Raw genomic sequence first — 17,156 nt, 5'->3', positions numbered from 1 at the left:
TGGGCATACCAAGCCCACACTCACACATGCACTAAAAACAAATGCTAACATTCAATATTGTGTAAAAATACTAAAACAAAGAGAAAAGTAAATGAAACACAAATGGAAAACACACACACACGGACAGACGGACCGACGGACAGACAGATGGACAGGAAGCAGCCCACGATACTCCAAACCTGAAATTCTGGGCACCAAGCTGATGTCACAGTGATCTTACATGACAGGTGTCAGTCAGTACACATGTACACTAAAAGCACAGTATAAAATCATCCTGGGGTTGTAAGTACAGATCCTTGTAAAGCCCAAATACATTTAGCATTTAGACCTCAGTCCTAAGCCCATGGAATCTCATTATGTATGTTCAAGTATTCCAAACTTCAAAAGCTTCTGGTTGCACACATTTTGAGGAGTAAGGGATAGTGGTTGTGCACATAGCATGACATGGAAAAAAGCAGATGAGACTCTTGAAAGATTCTCAGCAAGTCGTGAAGCCTTTTAAAAACAGTAACTACCATAAAATAGGATAAAAATCACCAAACAGCAGAAAAACTAAAACAAGGCGCTGTATTCTCCCAAAGCAATAAAGTTCTACATCTTATATTTATGTAAATACAAAAATAAATGAAAATGGTCTAGGCCTTCTGGCAAAAAGTCCTTTATTCTGAACTCAAGTGGGGGTCCCCCATAGTCCATGCATTAAGGCCCTAAACCCACAAACCTGCCCTCCCTCTTTCCTTCCTTCCTCTCTTCCTCTCTCCTACCACCTGCCTCTCTGCCTCCCTTCTTCTTTACACATGTTAGCACAGGGAAGATGCCAAGCAAGAAGGCAGCATGGAAGGACCAGGAAAAGGGCCCTCGCCAGGAGCCGTCCCAGACAGTACCACCCTAGCCTTGAACCTGTAGCCTCCAAAACTATGAAAACTACATGCCTCTTGTTTGAACCACTTTGTCTGTGGTGTTGTCAAGGCAGCAGAGCACACCACTAACACTTCAAGTTAGAAAATAAAGCCTCTGGCTTCAGTATGGTCACTTTAACTCTGTGGTGCACAGAGTCTCCATGACACAAAGGACAGCCCAATAATATCTGGCCCCAATGTCAATCTAACGTTTTGCAAAACCAAAGTGTCTTTAACTGTGCATCAACTCAGAAAAATAATATTAATGCTGAGAAGGCCTTTTATATGCTACTCAGGGTGAGGTAAGCTATAGACTGTATATAATCACAACACTGTTACTGCTCGAGAATCCCAAATTAAACCCTAATTATCTTTAAATAAAGAATGCTCAGAGAAAGCCTCCTCTCTGAGAACTAGCTTTCATAGTTTAAGAAGGTGCAATGCAAGCTGCCAAAGGAGGCTAGCAATTAGTAGTCCTACCTGACTGTGAAAATGCGATGAACCACAATAATGACCGGCCCTTCAAGACAGTCCTAAATAGTAGTTCTCAGACTTGCTGGTAACCAATCGGACCTAAGGCTTTCTCAACAGCCTGGTACTGACCACCTAGCCTGCCTGCTGGGGCCAGAGAGGTCATGGATCTAGAGGAGAGCCTACTAACACTGCTTTATTAGACCAGCACACCTCCCAACAGCAATGGAAGCATTTTTTCTTATCCCCATAGGTAAGTGTAAATCTCGTCTGTGATGGCTACTCTCATGCCAATTTGACACACAAGCTACAGCTACCTGAAAGAAGAGAATCTTAATGGAGAAAAGGCTTCCATGAGACCCAGCTTTAAGGCATTTTATCAATTAGTGATCAGTGGGGGAGGGCCCAGCCCACTGTGGGTGGTGCCATCTCTGCATTGGTAGGCCTGGATTCTGTAGGAAAGCAGGCTGAGCAAGCCAGGGGAAGCAAGCCAGTAAGCAGCATCCCTCCATGGCCTCTGCATCAGCTCCTGCCTCCAGGCTCCTGCCCAACTTGAGTTCCTGTCCTGACTTCCTTTGGTGATGAACAAACAGTGCTGTGGAAGTGTAAGCTGAATAAACCCTTTTCCTCCCCAACTTGCTTTTTTGATCATGGTGTTTCATCACAGCAATAGAAACCCTAAGACATCAGTCCTCTCTCAGAAGGTTGTCTTTGTAGGAGACAGAGACCACCACAGAAAACCACAACTAGTCAAAATACAATGAATATCAGGTCATGAGGTGCCCAGCTGCAACAAATACAACCTAAGGCTCAGGGAGCATGAGAGAAGACAGGATAGAAAGATTGTTAGGGTCCAGGAGGTCTACTTTGAGACTACAAAGCAATCTCCTAGGAATGACAGGGAAAGCTTGTCACCCATGGTACTGAAACATAACCAACAAGACCAATACACATGCCGAAGTGGAAGGCCACGGCGCTCTACCCTAGACATCAGCCAACTGCAGCTGAGGGAGAGCACTGCTGAGGGAGAAACAATTAGACTTTCCCAAGGATGAGACCCAGGAAATAATCAAACTCAGGGGCGAAATCAACCAAGTGGAAACAAGAAGAACTATTCAAAGAATCAACCAAAGGAGGAGCTGGTTCTCTGAGAAAATCAACAAGATAGATAAACCCTTAGCCAGACTCACTAGAGGGCACAGGGACAGCATCCTAATTAACAAAATCAGAAATGAAAAGGGAGACATAACAACAGATCCTGAAGAAATCCAAAACGCCATCAGATCTTTCTACAAAAGGCTATACTCAACAAAACTGGAAAACCTGGACGAAATGGACAAATTTCTAGACAGATACCAGGTACCAAAGTTAAATCAGGATCAAGTTAACGATCTAAACAGTCCCATTTCCCCTAAAGAAATAGAAGCAGTCATTAATAGTCTCCCAACCAATAAAACCCCAGGACCAGATGGGTTTAGTGCAGAGTTCTATCAGACCTTCAAAGAAGGTCTAATCCCAGTTCTTAACAAACTATTCCACAAAATAGAAACAGAAGCTACTCTACCCAACTCATTCTATGAAGCCACAATTACTCTGATACCTAAACCACAGAAAGATCCCACAAAGATAGAGAACTTCAGACCAATTTCCCTTTTGAATATCGATGCAAAAATACTCAATAAAATTATCGCTAACCGAATCCAAGAACACATTAAAACAATCATCCATCCTGACCAAGTAGGTTTTATTCCAGGGATGCTGGGATGGTTTAATATAAGAAAATACATCAACGTAATCCATTATATACACAAACTCAAAGACAAAAAACACATGAACATTTCCTTAGATGCAGAGAAAGCATTTGCCAAAATCCAACACCCATTCATGATAAAAGTCTTGGAAAGATCAGGAATTCAAGGCCCATACCTAAACATGATAAAAGCAATCTACAGCAAACCAGTAGCCAACACCAAAGTAAATGGTGAGAAGCTGGAAGAAATCCCACTAAAATCAGGGACTAGAAAAGGCTACCCACTTTCTCCCTACCTATTCAACATTTTACTTGAAGTCCTAGCCAGAGCAATTAGACAACAAAAGGAGATCAAGGGGATACAAATCGGAAAAGAAGAAGTCAAAATATCGCTTTTTGCAGATGATATGATAGTATATAATAAGTGACCCTAAAAATTCCACCAGAGAACTCCTAAACCTGATAAACAGCTTCAGTATAGTAGCTGGATATAAAATTAACTCAAACAAGTCAATGGCCTTTCTCTACACAAAGAATAAACAGGCTGAGAAAGAAATTAGGGAAACAACACCTTTCTCAATAGTCAAAATAATATAAAATACCTTGGTATGACTCTAACTAAGGAAGTGAAAGATCTGTATGATAAGAACTTCAAGTCTCTGAAGAAAGAAATTAAAGAAGATCTCAGAAGATGGAAAGATCTCCCATGCTCATGGATTGGCAGGATCAACATTGTAAAAATGGCTATCTTGCCAAAAGCAATCTACAGATTCAATGCAATCCCCATCAAAATTCCAACTCAATTCTTCAAGGAATTAGAAAGAGCAATCTGCAAATTCATCTGGAAAAACAAAAAGCCTAGGATAGCAAAAACTCTTCTCAAGGATAAAAGAACCTCTGGAGGAATCACCATGCCTGACCTAAAGCTGTCCTACAGAGCAATTGTGATAAAAAAAAAAAAAACTGCATGGTACTGGTATAGTGATAGACAAGTAGACCAATGGAATAGAATTGAAGACCCAGAAATGAACCCACACACCTATGGTCACTTGATCTTTGACAAGGGAGCTAAAACCAGCCAGTGGAAAAAAGACAGCATTTTCAACAAATGGTGCTGGCACAACTGGTGGTTATCATGTAGAAGAATGTGAATTGATCCATTCCTATCTCCTTGTACTAAGGTCAAATCTAAGTGGATCAAGGAACTCCACATAAAACCAGAGACACTGAAACTTATAGAGGAGGAAGTGGGGAAAAGCCTCGAAGATATGGGCACAGGGGAAAAATTCCTAAACAGAACAGCAATGGCTTGTGCTGTAAGATCGAGAATTGACAAATGGGACCTCATAAAACTGCAAAGCTTCTGTAAGGCAAAAGACACTGTGAGTAAGACAAAAAGGCCACCAACAGATTGGGAAAGGATCTTTACCTATCCTAAGTCAGATAAGGGACTAATATCCAATATATACAAAGAGCTCAAGAAGGTGGACTCCAGAAAAATCAAATAACCCCAATTAAAAAATGGGGCTCAGAGCTAAACAAAGAATTCTCACCTGAGGAATAACGAATGGCTGAGAAGCATCTGAAAAAATGTTCAGCATCCTTAATCATCAGGAAAATGCAAATAAAAACAACCCTGATATTCCATCTCACACAGTCAGAATGGCTAAGATCAAAAATTCAGGTGACAGCAGATGCTGGCGAGGATGTGGACAAAGAGGAACACTCCTTCATTGTTGATGGGATTGCAAGCTTGTACATCCATTCTGGAAAATCAGTCTGGTGGTCAGAAAATTGGACATAGTACTACCAGGGTATCCCGCAATACCTCTCCTCGGCATATATCCAGAAGATGTTCCAACTGGTAAGAAAGACACATGCCCCACTATGTTCATAACAGCCTTATTTATAATAGCCAGAAGCTGGAAAGAACCCAGATGCCCCTCAACAGAGGAAATGATACAGAAAATGTGGTACATTTACACAATGGAGTACTACTCAGCTATTAAAAAGAATGAATTTATGAAATTCCTAGCCAAATGGATGGACCTGGAGGGCATCATCCTGAGTGAGGTAACACAATCAAAAAAAGAACTCAAATGATATGTACTCACTAATAAGTGGATATTAGTCCAGAAACTTAGAATACCCAAGATATAAGTTACAATTTGCAAAACACATGAAACTCAAGAAGAACGAAGACCAAAGTGTGGACACTTTGCCCCTTCTGAGAATTGGGAACAAAACACCCATGGAAGGAGTTACTGAGACAAAGTTTGGAGCAGAGACAAAAGGATGGACCATCTAGAGACTGCCATATCCAGGGATCCATCCCATAATCAGCCGCCAAACGCTGACACCATTGCATACACTAGCAAGATTTTGCTAAAAGGACCCTGATATAGCTGTCTCTTGTGAGACAATGCTGGGGCCTAGCAAACACAGAAGTGGATGCTCACAGTCAGCTAGTGGATGGATCACAGGGCCCCCAATGGAGGAACTAGAGAAAGTACCCAAGGAGCTGAAGGGATCTGCAACCCTATAGGTGGAACAACATTATGAACTAACCAGTACCCCGGAGCTCTTGTCTCTAGCTGCATATGTATCAAAAGATGGCCTAGTAGGCATCAGTGGAAAGAGCGCAATTGGTCATGCAAACTTTATATGCCTCAGTACAGGGGAATGCCAGGGCCAAAAAGTGAGAGTGGGTGGATAGGGGAGTGGGGGGGGGGTATGGGGGACTTTTGGGATAGCATTGGAAATATAAAAGTGGAAAATACCTAATAAAAAATATTTAAAAAGGAAAAAAAAAGAAAATCAATCCTTATATGACTTCATAAAAAAAGAGAACCTCTCTCTCTCTCTCTCTCTCTCTCTCTCTCTCTCTCTCTCTCTCTCTCTCTCTCTCTCTCTCTCTCTCTCTCCTCTCTCCTCTCTCCTCTCTCCTCTCTCCTCTCTCCTCTCTCCTCTCTCCTCTCTCCTCTCTCCTCTCTCCTCTCTCCTCTCTCCTCTCTCCTCTCTCTCTCTCTCTCTCTCTCTCTCTCTCTCTCTCTCTCTCTCTCTCTCTCTCTCTCTCTCTCTCACACACACACACACACACACACACACACACACACACAGGGTGGATAACATCTGAAACACAATGCCCAAGGCTGCAGGAGGGAGCACAGAGTGGCTGCTTGTCATCTCCTACTCTCCCACACTCACTATCACCAGCCCCAGCACAGCACAGCACAGCACAGCACAGCACAGCACAGCACAGCACAGCACAGCACAGCACAGCACAGCACACAGCTCCACCTCCTGCCACCACACAGTGGCCCCAGTCTCCCTTCTTCCCTTCCCATCTCATGCCGCACCCACCCCATCTCAATGCTTTACTTGGCTCCTTGACTTGTTCTTTCTTTTTGAGTTATATTCATAAAGTCTGAAAGATGTTTTCTAAAGTTACAACTTGATTTCCGCTCAATGCCACAGCGATCAGGCCAGTAGCACATGACTGTGATCTCAATTGTTCGGAAGGCTGAGGCAGGAGGATCACAATTTTGAGGCCTGATAAGGTTTCAGAGAAAGAGAGTTCATGCCCACACTCAGCAACTTTAGACGCTGCTTCAGAATGTGAAAAAAGCAGAGACACAGTAGGCACCAGGGGCGCGGTAGGCAATAAGGAGAGACACAGTGGGCACCAGGAGCGTTGTGGGCACTACAGAGAGACACAGTGGGCACCAGGAGCATGGTGGCCACTAAGGAGAGACACAGTGGGCACCAGGAGTATGGTGGGCACTAAGGAGAGACACGGTGGGCACCAGGAGCGCGTTGGGCACTAAGGAGAGACACAGTGGGCACCAGGGGCAGGGTGGCCACTAAGGAGAGACACGGTGGGCACCAGGAGTATGGTGGGCACTAAGGAGAGACACAGTGAGCACCAGTGGTGCGGTGGGCACTAAGGAGAGACACGGTGGGCACCAGGGGCAGGGTGGGCACTAAGGAGAGACACAGTGAGCACCAGGGTTGCGGTGGCACTAAGGAGAGACACAGTGGGCACCAGGAGTACAGTGGGCACTAAGGAGAGACACAGTGGGCACCAGGAGTACGGTGGGCACTAAGGAGAGACAAAGTGAGCACCAGGGGCATGGTGGGCACTAAGGAGAGACACAGTGGGCACCAGGGGCACGGTGGGCACTAAGGAGAGACACAGTAGGCACCAGGGGCAGGGTGGCCACTAAGAAGACACAGTGGGCACCAGGGCGTGGTGGGCACTAAGAAGAGATACACTGGGCACCAGGTGCGCAGTGGGCACTAAGGAGAGACACAGTGAGCACCAGGGATAAGGTGGGCACTAAGGAGAGACACAGTGAGCACCAGGGTTGCGGTGGCACTAAGGAGAGACACGGTGGGCACCAGGAGTATGGTGGGCACTAAGGAGAGACACAGTGGGCACCAGGAGTACGGTGGGCACTAAGGAGAGACACAGTGAGCACCAGGGGCATGGTGGGCACTAAGGAGAGACACAGTGGGCACCAGGGGCACGGTGGGCACTAAGGAGAGACACAGTAGGCACCAGGAGCACAGTGGGCACTAAGGAGAGACATGGTGGGCACCAGGAGTACGGTGGGCACTAAGGAGAGACACAGTGGGCACCAGGGGCATGGTGGGCACTAAGGAGAGACACAGTGGGTACCAGGAGCACAGTGGGCACTAAGGAGAGACACAGTGGGCACCAGGAGTATGGTGGTCACTAAGTAGAGACACAGTGGGCACCAGGGGCAGGGGGGGCACTAAGGAGAGACACAGTGGGCACCAGGGGCATGGTGGGCACTAAGGAGAGACACAGTGGGCACCAGGGACGTGGTGGGCACTAAGGAGAGATACAGTGGGCACCATGGGCACGTTTGGCACTAAGGAGAGACACAGTGAGCACCAGGGGCAGGGTGGGCACTAAGGAGAGACAAAGTGGGCACCAGGAGCATGGTGGGCACTAAGGAGAGACACAGTGGGCACCAGGAGTATGGTGGGCACTAAGGAGAGACACAGTGGGCACCAGGGGCACGGTGGGCACTAAGGAGAGACACAGTGGGCATCAGGGTCATGGTGGACACTAAGGAGAGACACAGTGGGCTCCAGTAGTATGGTGGGCACTAAGGAGAGACACAGTGGGCACCAGGAGCACGGTGGGCAATAAGGAGAGACACAGTGGGCACCAGGAGTATGGTGGGCACTAAGGAGAGACACAGTTGGCACCAGGGGCAGAGTGGGCACTAAGGAGATACACAGTGGGCACCAGGTGTGCGGTGGGCACTAAGGAGAGACACAGTGGGCACCAGGGGCAGGGTGGGCACTAAAAAGAGACACAGTAGGCACCAGGGGTGCGGTGGGCACTAAGGAGAAACACACTGAGCACCAGGGGTACGGTGGCACTAAGGAGAGACACGGTGGGCACCAGGGGCATGGTGGGCACTAAGGAGAGACACAGTGGGCACCAGGGGCACAGTGAGCACTAAGGAGAGTCACAGTGGGCACCAGGAGCATGGTGGACACTAAGGAGAGACACAGTGGGCTCCAGTAGTATGGTGGGCACTAAGGAGAGACACAGTGGGCACCAGGGGCACGGTGGGCACTAAGGAGAGACACAGTGGGCACCAGGAGCATGGTGGGCACTAAGGAGAGACACAGTGGGCACCAGGAGTATGGTGGGTACTAAGGAGAGACACAGTTGGCACCAGGGGTGCGGTGGGCACTAAGGAGAGACACGGTGGGCACCAAGGGTGCAGTGGGCACTAAGGACAGACACAGTGGGCACCAGGATTATGGTGGGCACTAAGGAGAGACACAGTGGGCACCAGGAGCGCGTTGGGCACTAAGGAGAGACACAGTGGGCACCAGGGGCAGGTTGGCCACTAAGGAGAGACACAGTGGGCACCAGGGAAGCGGTGGGCACTAAGGAGAGACACAGTGGGCACCAGGGCATGTTGGGCACTAAGAAGAGATACAGTGGGCACCAGGTGCGCGGTGGGCACTAAGGAGAGACACAGTGAGCACCAGGGGTGTGGTGGGCACTAAGGAGAGACACGGTGGGCACCAGGGGCAGGGTGAGCACTAAAGAGAGACACAGTGAGCACCAGGGGTGCTGTGGGCACTAAGGAGAAACTCGGTGGGCACCAGGGGCACGGTGGGCACTAAGGAGAGACACAGTGGGCACCAGGAGTACAGTGGGCACTAAGGATAGACACAGTGGGCACCAGGGGTGTGGTGGGCACTAAGGAGAGACACGGTGGGCACCAGGGGCAGGGTGAGCACTAAGGAGAGACACAGTGAGCACCAGTGGTGTGGTGGGCACTAAGGAGAGACACAGTGGGCACCAGGGGCATCGTGGGCACTAAGGAGAGACACAGTGGGTACCAGGAGCACAGTGGGCACTAAGGAGAGACACAGTGGGCACCAGGAGTATGGTGGGCACTAAGGAGAGACACAGTTGCCACCAGGGGCACGGTGGGCACTACAGAGAGACACAGTGGGCACCAGTGGCATAGTGGGCACTAAGGAGAGACACAGTGGGAAGCAGTGGGCACTAAGGAGAGACACAGGGGCACCAGGTGTGCAGTGGGCACTAAGGAGAGTCAGTGGGCACCAGGGGCACGGTGGGCACTAAGGAGAGACACAGTGGGCAGTAGGGGCGTGGTGGACACTAAGAGAGACACTAAGGAGAGACACAGGGGCACCAGGTGCGCAGTGGGCACTAAGGAGAGTCAGTGGGCACCAGGGGCAGGGTGGGCACTAAGGAGAGACACAGTGGGCACCAGGGGCACGGTGGGCATTAAGGAGAGATACAGTGGGCACCAGGGGTGCGGTGGGCACAAAGGAGAGACACAGTGGGCACCAGGGGCAGGGTGGGCACTAAGGAGAGATACAGTGGGCACCAGGGGTGCGGTGGGCACTAAGGAGAGACACAGTGGGCACCAGGGGCGTGGTGGGCACTAAGGAGAGATACAGTGGGCACCATGGGCGCGTTTGGCACTAAGGAGAGACACAGTGAGCACCAGGGGCAGGGTGAGCACTAAGGAGAGACACAATGGGCACCAGGGGCACGGTGGGCATTAAGGAGAGATACAGTGGGTACCAGGGGTGTGGTGGGCACTAAGGAAAGACACAGTGGGCACCAGGGGCAGGGTGGGCACTAAGGAAAGACACAGTGGGCACCAGGGAAGCGGTGGGCACTAAGGAGAGACACAGTGGGCACCACGGGCTGGGTGGGCACTAAGGAGAGCCACAGTGGGCACCAGGTGCGCAGTGGGCACTAAGGAGAGTCAGTGGGCACCAGGGGCACGGTGGGCACTAAGGAGAGACACAGTGGGCAGTAGGGGCGTGGTGAACACTAAGGAGAGACACAGTGGGCACTAGGGGTATACCCAGGTGGTGGAGAGCTTGCCATGCAAACCTCAAAGCCTAAGGATCAATTCCTAGAACAAAGAAAGAAAAGAAAAAACAGCAAACCTCTTTAAAGCAGGATTCTGGCAAATGTGGTGGCTAGTGGCTCACACTCCTAATCTCAACACCTGGAGACTGAGGCAGCAGGACTGCCATGAATTAAAGACAGCCTGTGCTACATAGTGAGTCCCGGGCCAGTCTAGGCTACAGAATGCCTCAAAACACCCAGTTTTATGTTAAGGTCTGGTCAGTTCAGTGTTAGGGACAAGCACAGGACCCCTATCTGCCACCAGCTCAGTTCACAGGCCAGTGTGTGTCTAAATCATCAGAAAACATGCTGTCCCTGAAAAAATGTTCAACATCCTTAATCATCAGGGAAATGCAAATCAAAACAACCCTGAGATTCCACCTCACACCAGTCAGAATGGCTAAGATCAAAAATTCAGGTGACAGCAGATGCTGGCGAGGATGTGGAGAAAGAGGAACACTCTTCCATTGTTGGTGGGATTGCAAGCTTGCACAACCACTCTGGAAATCAGTCTGGTGGTTCCTTAGAAAATTGGACATAGTACTACCGGAGGATCCAGCAATACCTCTCCTGGGCATATATCCAGGAGATGTCCCAACCGGTAAGAAGGACACATGCTCCACTATGTTCATAGCAGCCTTATTTATAATAGCCAGAAGCTGGAAAGAACCCAGATGCCCCTCAACAGAGGAAAGGATACAGAAAATGTGGTACATTTACACAATGGAGTACTACTCAGCTATTAAAAAGAATGAATTTATGAAATTCCTAGCCAAATGGATGGACCTGGAGGGCATCATCCTGAGTGAGGTAACACAATCACAAAGGAACTCACACAATATCTACTCACTGATAAGTAGATATTAGCCCAAAACTTAGGATACCCAAGATATAAGATACAGTTTGCTAAACACATGAAACTCAAGAAGAATGAAGACCGAAGTGTGGACACTATGCCCCTCCTTAGAATTGGGAACAGAACACCCATGGAAGGAGTTACAGAGACAAAGTTTGGAGCTGTGACGAAAGGACAGACCATCTAGAGACTGCCATATACAGGGATCCACCCCATAATCAGCTTCCAAACGCTGAGACCATTGCATACACTAGCAAGATTTTGCTGAAAGGACCCAGATATAGCTGTCTCTTGTGAGACTATGCCGGGGCCTGGCAAACACAGAAGTGGATGCTCACAGTCAGCTAGTGGATGGATCACAGGGCCCCCAATGGAGGAGCTGGAGAAAGTACCGAAGGAGCTGAAGGGATCCGCAACCCTATAGGTGGAACAACAATATGAACTAACCAGTACCCTGGAGCTCTTGACTCTAGCTGCATATGTATCAAAAGATGGCCTAGTCGGCCATCACTGGAAAGAGAGGCCCATTGGACATGCAAACTTTATATGCCCCAGTACAGGGGAACGCCAGGGCCAAAAAAATGGGAATGGGTGGGTAGTGAAGTGGGGGGGGAGGGTATGGGGGACTTTTGGGATAGCATTGGAAATGTAATTGAGGAAAAGATGTAATAAAAAATATTAAAAAAAAAAAAGAAAAAGAAAACATGCTATTACCAGCTCGTTCTTGCTCTGAACCCTCCAATGACTAGATACAACACAAAGGACAGAACTGTGGGCTCCTAACAGGCTGGTGATATGAGTCACTTAGGGCTTATACACACTAAACCCCAAGTCCTCACCTAAAAAGCAGTTAGATGTCTCTCCTCCCTCCTGCATTTACTTCCCTCCTCCCAATCCTACCCACTGATGGGGAAGAACACAAGGCTGGGAGATAGCTCTGTTGGTGAAGTGCCTGCTACCTTTGTCCTGAGTTCACACCCCCTGCACTCACATAAAAGGTCAGGAATATTAGCAAACACACCTGTGAGAGGCAAGGCAGAAGGACCCACGTGGCTTGCTGGACAGACAGTATAGCCAGAGAGGAAAGCTCTGCCTCAAAAAGTAAAGCAGAGTCAGCACAATGGCTCTGCACTCTCCTCAAAGACCAAACCCTGAGTTTTTAGGATCTACACAGTAAAAGAGAGACCCGACCCGGTAAGCTGTGCTCTGCTGCACACCTGCATACCACAGCACACACATACCCTACCACCACCACACAAAATCTGTAAGTGTCATTTTTTTACTATAAAAATGAAGTAGAAGGGCTACAAAGTTATCTTAATGGTTAAGACTTTAGAGAGGACCTAAGTTTGATCCCAGCACACTTGTCTGACAGCTTACAATGTTTGTAACCCTAACTCCAGGGGACCCAAAGCCCCCTTCTGGGCTCTGTGGGCACCTGCACATATGTGGAAAACATGCATACACACACATATACCTGGAAGAAACAGGAAATTCCCAAAGTCACGTTCAACACTTGCAGATTCATAGTGCAGTGTGTGCAGTATGATCTACTTTGTATTTGTTGAAATGGATTTGAATATTTTTAAAATTCACCATGGGTACCTATTTTTGGCAAATGGACTTTTCTAGGTTCACATGAAACTCCACCTCCGTTTCTTCCTAGAAACTGATTGTTTTTCCCATTTATATATATGCTAAATCAGGGAAGGGTGTGCATGTGTGAGAGAGATGGGGGGAGGGGAGGAAGAGGACCAAGAGGAGGACCAGGAGGAAATTAGAGGCAGAGACAGGAGAGAACAAAATCTTTCTGTCTGTCTGTCTGTCTGTCTGTCTGTCTGTCTCTCTCTCTCTCTCTCTCTCTCTCTCTCTCTTTCTAGGAAAGGTGTCCTGTGACATGCACTGCACTCACTCCACAAGCCTTAGGTCAGATCCCCTTTACGCAGAGGCAGAGAAGAGCCCTGGCACAGTAAGCTGAAGCACGCAGAAGGCAGCAGTTGGAGTGGTACCAGGCCCTAAAATCCTGTCCAACAGGTAGTCAGTGATAAGCAGGAGCAGGGAAAGCGCCAAGCCCAGCATGCAGAGTCTGAGACAAAGGAACTCATGCTGTCAGTCCCCTGGCCTCCTTTAGTCAATATAACCACTCCAGGGAGGAAATACAGAGGCCTGTAAGACACAGAAGCCATGCCTGACAATCCCACCTAAGGGGCAGCTCAGAGCACCCTCAAAGACTTGCCTTGACAGACATTAACTCTGTAGACTCCTTAACTATTAACCTTGTAGTTACCACCTTCTAAGCCAGACAACTCTAAAGAGGGTGTATGGGAAAACACTGAAAATCATTATAACTGAATTTGGAACCATTTAACAATATACTTGCACAGAAAAATCCAAAGCTAATTCATGTGAGTTTTAATATGCAGCTTCTGTTGTACAGAGTTTCTGTTCACTAAGTAAGCATATTTTACCTTAGCCTACTTTTAATGTAAAAAGACTGCTCCATGGAAGGAAACATTATGTTAAATAGAACAATGAGATCTCAGAGATCCCAGGAGGGATTTCTTCTCATTTCTCTATGCAGTTGTTGTTTGACAGGACACTTACATACCATCATCAGAGCCCATAACTCAGATCAGTTCCCTCCTACAATAGGATCTAAACACTGGAAAGTGATCTCATGGCTAGGGTTCCTCTGTGATAACAGAATAATAGTCACAGCGTCCACTCCTGAGGACACTGCAGGACATAAGAGCTTCCCACCCAAGCCTCCCTCTCTGAACCTTGTGCTTGAGCTTACAGTACTCACCCCTCCTCCCAGTCTAAGAGACCACAGACAGCTCAGGCACACAGGACAAAACCACCGGGAAGGTTCCTAAGCTTAGGAAAGCTGCAAGTAAAAGGTCTCCCTTCTACCACTGAGCAGAAATACGGAAAGACTCTGAAGTAGCGGCACAGGACGTTGGATAGCTGTCCTGAGGCACCAGAGAGCCACACTAAAAGCCCAGTTCATCCTGAAGCTGATGGTCCGAGGAGCCCCAGGCAGCCGAGCTCTGCCCTTCCTGGTCTGCAGGGTGCTAAGCCTTGTAGGATCTTGATATTCTTCTTGCACTTTCTGGTATTTGCCCCTAAAAGCAGCCTGACTCATGCAAAGTCTTTAGGAGGACTCTGCATTTAAAAAAGGAAATCTAAGTACTTTGGAACTCACAGGAGTGTATTTCTCTTGGTTCCAACTACTCACCATTAAAAAGTAATGGTCCTCAGGCTCAGCACGAAGATACTTAAAGACCACTTGTTCCATGAACCTTTCCATAAGATCCCAGTCTTCAACGATGCCATGTCGTATAGGCCACTGCAGCAAAAAGGGCAGAAGCAGCAGAGTCACCAAAGGAACGCAGAGGAGGCTGTGTGCTCCCACAGAATGAAGGCCTCCTGGGGGGCAACTCCCAGTGATGAAAACATAAGCAACATACATGTATTTACAGCAGTGCCTCTCAGTACATGGAACTACCTGATGGCCGTGGCAGACCCATCAACCATGCAACTCCCTCTGGTCCTTCTGAGTTTACTGAAGACAAAGTGGCTTTGCTGGTGACAAGGTGGAGAAAAGGACACTTCGTGCACTGCTGGTGGACTGTAAAGTGGCAGAACTATTACAGAAGTCAGTGTGAAGATTCCTAATAAGAACTAAACACAGAACTGCGGTATAGACCAGGGATATAACTGAAGGACTCCAAGTCAATAAACCTTGGAGACAGATGCATGGCAATGGTGACCACTGTGTATTCACAGGAGCCAAGGAAAGGGACCCAGCTAGATGTCTGTCAAAAGTGGATGGATTCCTTCTCAATGTAATATTGATACACAATGGGATCTTATTTAGCCATTAAAAAATGAAATCATGGGGTTGGAGAGATGGCTCAGCAGTTAAGAGCACTGACTGCTATTCCAGAGGTCCTGAGTTCAAATCCCAGCAACCACATGGTGGCTCACAAACATCTGTAATGCAGTCCAATGAACTCTTCTGGTGTGTGTCTGAAGATAGCTACAGTGTACTTATATAAATAAAAATAAATAAATCTTTTTAAAAAATGAAATCATGATTGGGGGAAAAACAAATGCAAAGGGATATTATTAAGGTAAATAAAATAGGCCAGACCCAAAAAAACAAAGATTTCATGTTTTCTTTTATATATGGGACCTTGATTTAAATCAATCTCTCTCCCTCTCTCTGTCTGTCTGTCTGTCTGTCTCTCTCTCTCTTTGTGTATGTGTATGTGAGTGTGTGTCAGTGTACATGAATATATGTGTGTATGTGTCTGTGTATGTGTGTGTGAATGAGTCTGTGTGCATGTCTGTATGAGTGAGTGTGTCTGTGTGTGTATATGTGTGTGTGAGTGTGTCTGTGTGTGTGAATGTGTGTCAATGAGTCTCTGTGTGTGTCTGTGTATGAGTGTGTGTGTGTCTGTGAGTGTCTGTGCATGTGTATGTGTGTGTGAGTGTGTGTGAATGAGTCTGTGTATGTATGTGTGTGTGTGAATGAGTCTCTGTGTGTACCTGTGTGTGAGTGTCTCTGTGTGTGTGTGTGTGTGTGTGTGTGTGTGTGTGTGTGTGTATGTGTGTGTGTGTGTGTGTGTGATGAGTGAAAGCAAAGAGGGTACCATGGGAGGAAAGGAAGTGATCTTACGGGAGGAGGGAGAAAAGAAGGATGGAGTTCATGTATCATAAGGGCAGAAAGGAGGAGTATTTGGAGGAGAGGAGGGAACTGGCAAGAATGGGAGGGTGGACCAGAGAGGTCATGAGGTCATCAGAGGAAGTGGGAGAAGAAGAACAAAGTACAATGACAAATGTCAGGATGCAATCCATCGCTTGGTATGCTAAATTTAAAAAGTAATTTAAATTATTTCTTAAAAAAACACATGCATAGCCAGGCATGGTGGCACACACCTATAATCTTAGCACTTAGGAGGCAGAGGCAGGTGGATTTCTGAGTTCAACGCCAGCCTAGTCCACAGAGTGAGTTCCAGGACAGCCAGGGCTACACAGAGAAACCCTGTCTGGAAAAACCAACCCTCCCCACTCCACACACACACAAAAGCAAACCCCATGCATTTAATATCAGCACTTCTTCTTAGTCACTCAGTCTTCAGTCTCCACATCTGACACGTATGTCAGTCAACATGCACCTTCGCAGAAGGGCAGGTTTTGCTCACCCTGATGACAACTGTGTGACTCAGGACTGTGCTAGCTCACTTGGTACTCCACTCTGAAATCCACCTCTTCAAAAACAACACCCTCGGTTCAACTAACCACCTCTGCCTGAGCATAAGAAACAAGAGCGTTCCACAACTCACAGGTACAGCCTCCAGACACAGCCATGCTCTGCTCCGTTTGGCTCTGCTCTTACACAATCACACTGCTGGCACAACTATACCTTGGTAGCGTAGGTAGGTTTATCAATGGCTTCATCCCCCATGAAGAAATCAAGGTCATCAACTCCTCTCAACACCCGCCTTTGGGCTTGATCAACTACCTTTGCGGATTCTCGAATGGCGATACCTGAGGGGAAACAGATGTTTTTCTTTCAATCTCCACGAGTTGCCTGAATTATCAGGAACAGTTAACATAATCTATATGTCCATATGAGTGAATGGTGATGGCTAAGGTTGTATCGGTGTTGGGATGCTCCCGGGGATGTGGTGAGCACGTGAAGTAAGAGAGAAACAAACA

At 47.6% G+C, this 17,156-nt stretch overlaps 1 protein-coding gene across 2 annotated transcripts in view; it reads right to left on the bottom strand.

Moving 5' to 3' along the window:
• The window catches only part of LOC147005046 (actin-related protein 3B-like), a 48,451-nt gene extending 31,495 nt beyond the window's left edge, over window positions 1-16,956 (bottom strand). Inside the window, exons 1-2 of one of the 2 annotated variants that reach the window (XM_085836138.1) lie at window positions 16,861-16,956; window positions 14,668-14,778 (exon numbers count right to left, since the gene is read on the bottom strand). In XM_085836138.1, the coding sequence (XP_085692264.1) occupies window positions 14,668-14,778; window positions 16,861-16,902 (153 nt within the window). In that variant the 5' untranslated portion in view covers window positions 16,903-16,956. The remainder of the gene's footprint in view (window positions 1-14,667; window positions 14,779-16,860) is intronic. The other variant, XM_085836136.1, reaches the window with a different exon arrangement.
• Between the last annotated feature and the right edge of the window lie 200 nt (window positions 16,957-17,156).

Source organism: Mus caroli, unplaced genomic scaffold, assembly GCF_978045245.1.
Source record: "Mus caroli unplaced genomic scaffold, Mus_caroli_1 scaffold_4, whole genome shotgun sequence".
Lineage (NCBI taxonomy): Eukaryota > Metazoa > Chordata > Mammalia > Rodentia > Muridae > Mus > Mus caroli.
This window is presented reverse-complemented; position numbering and strand designations above follow the sequence as displayed.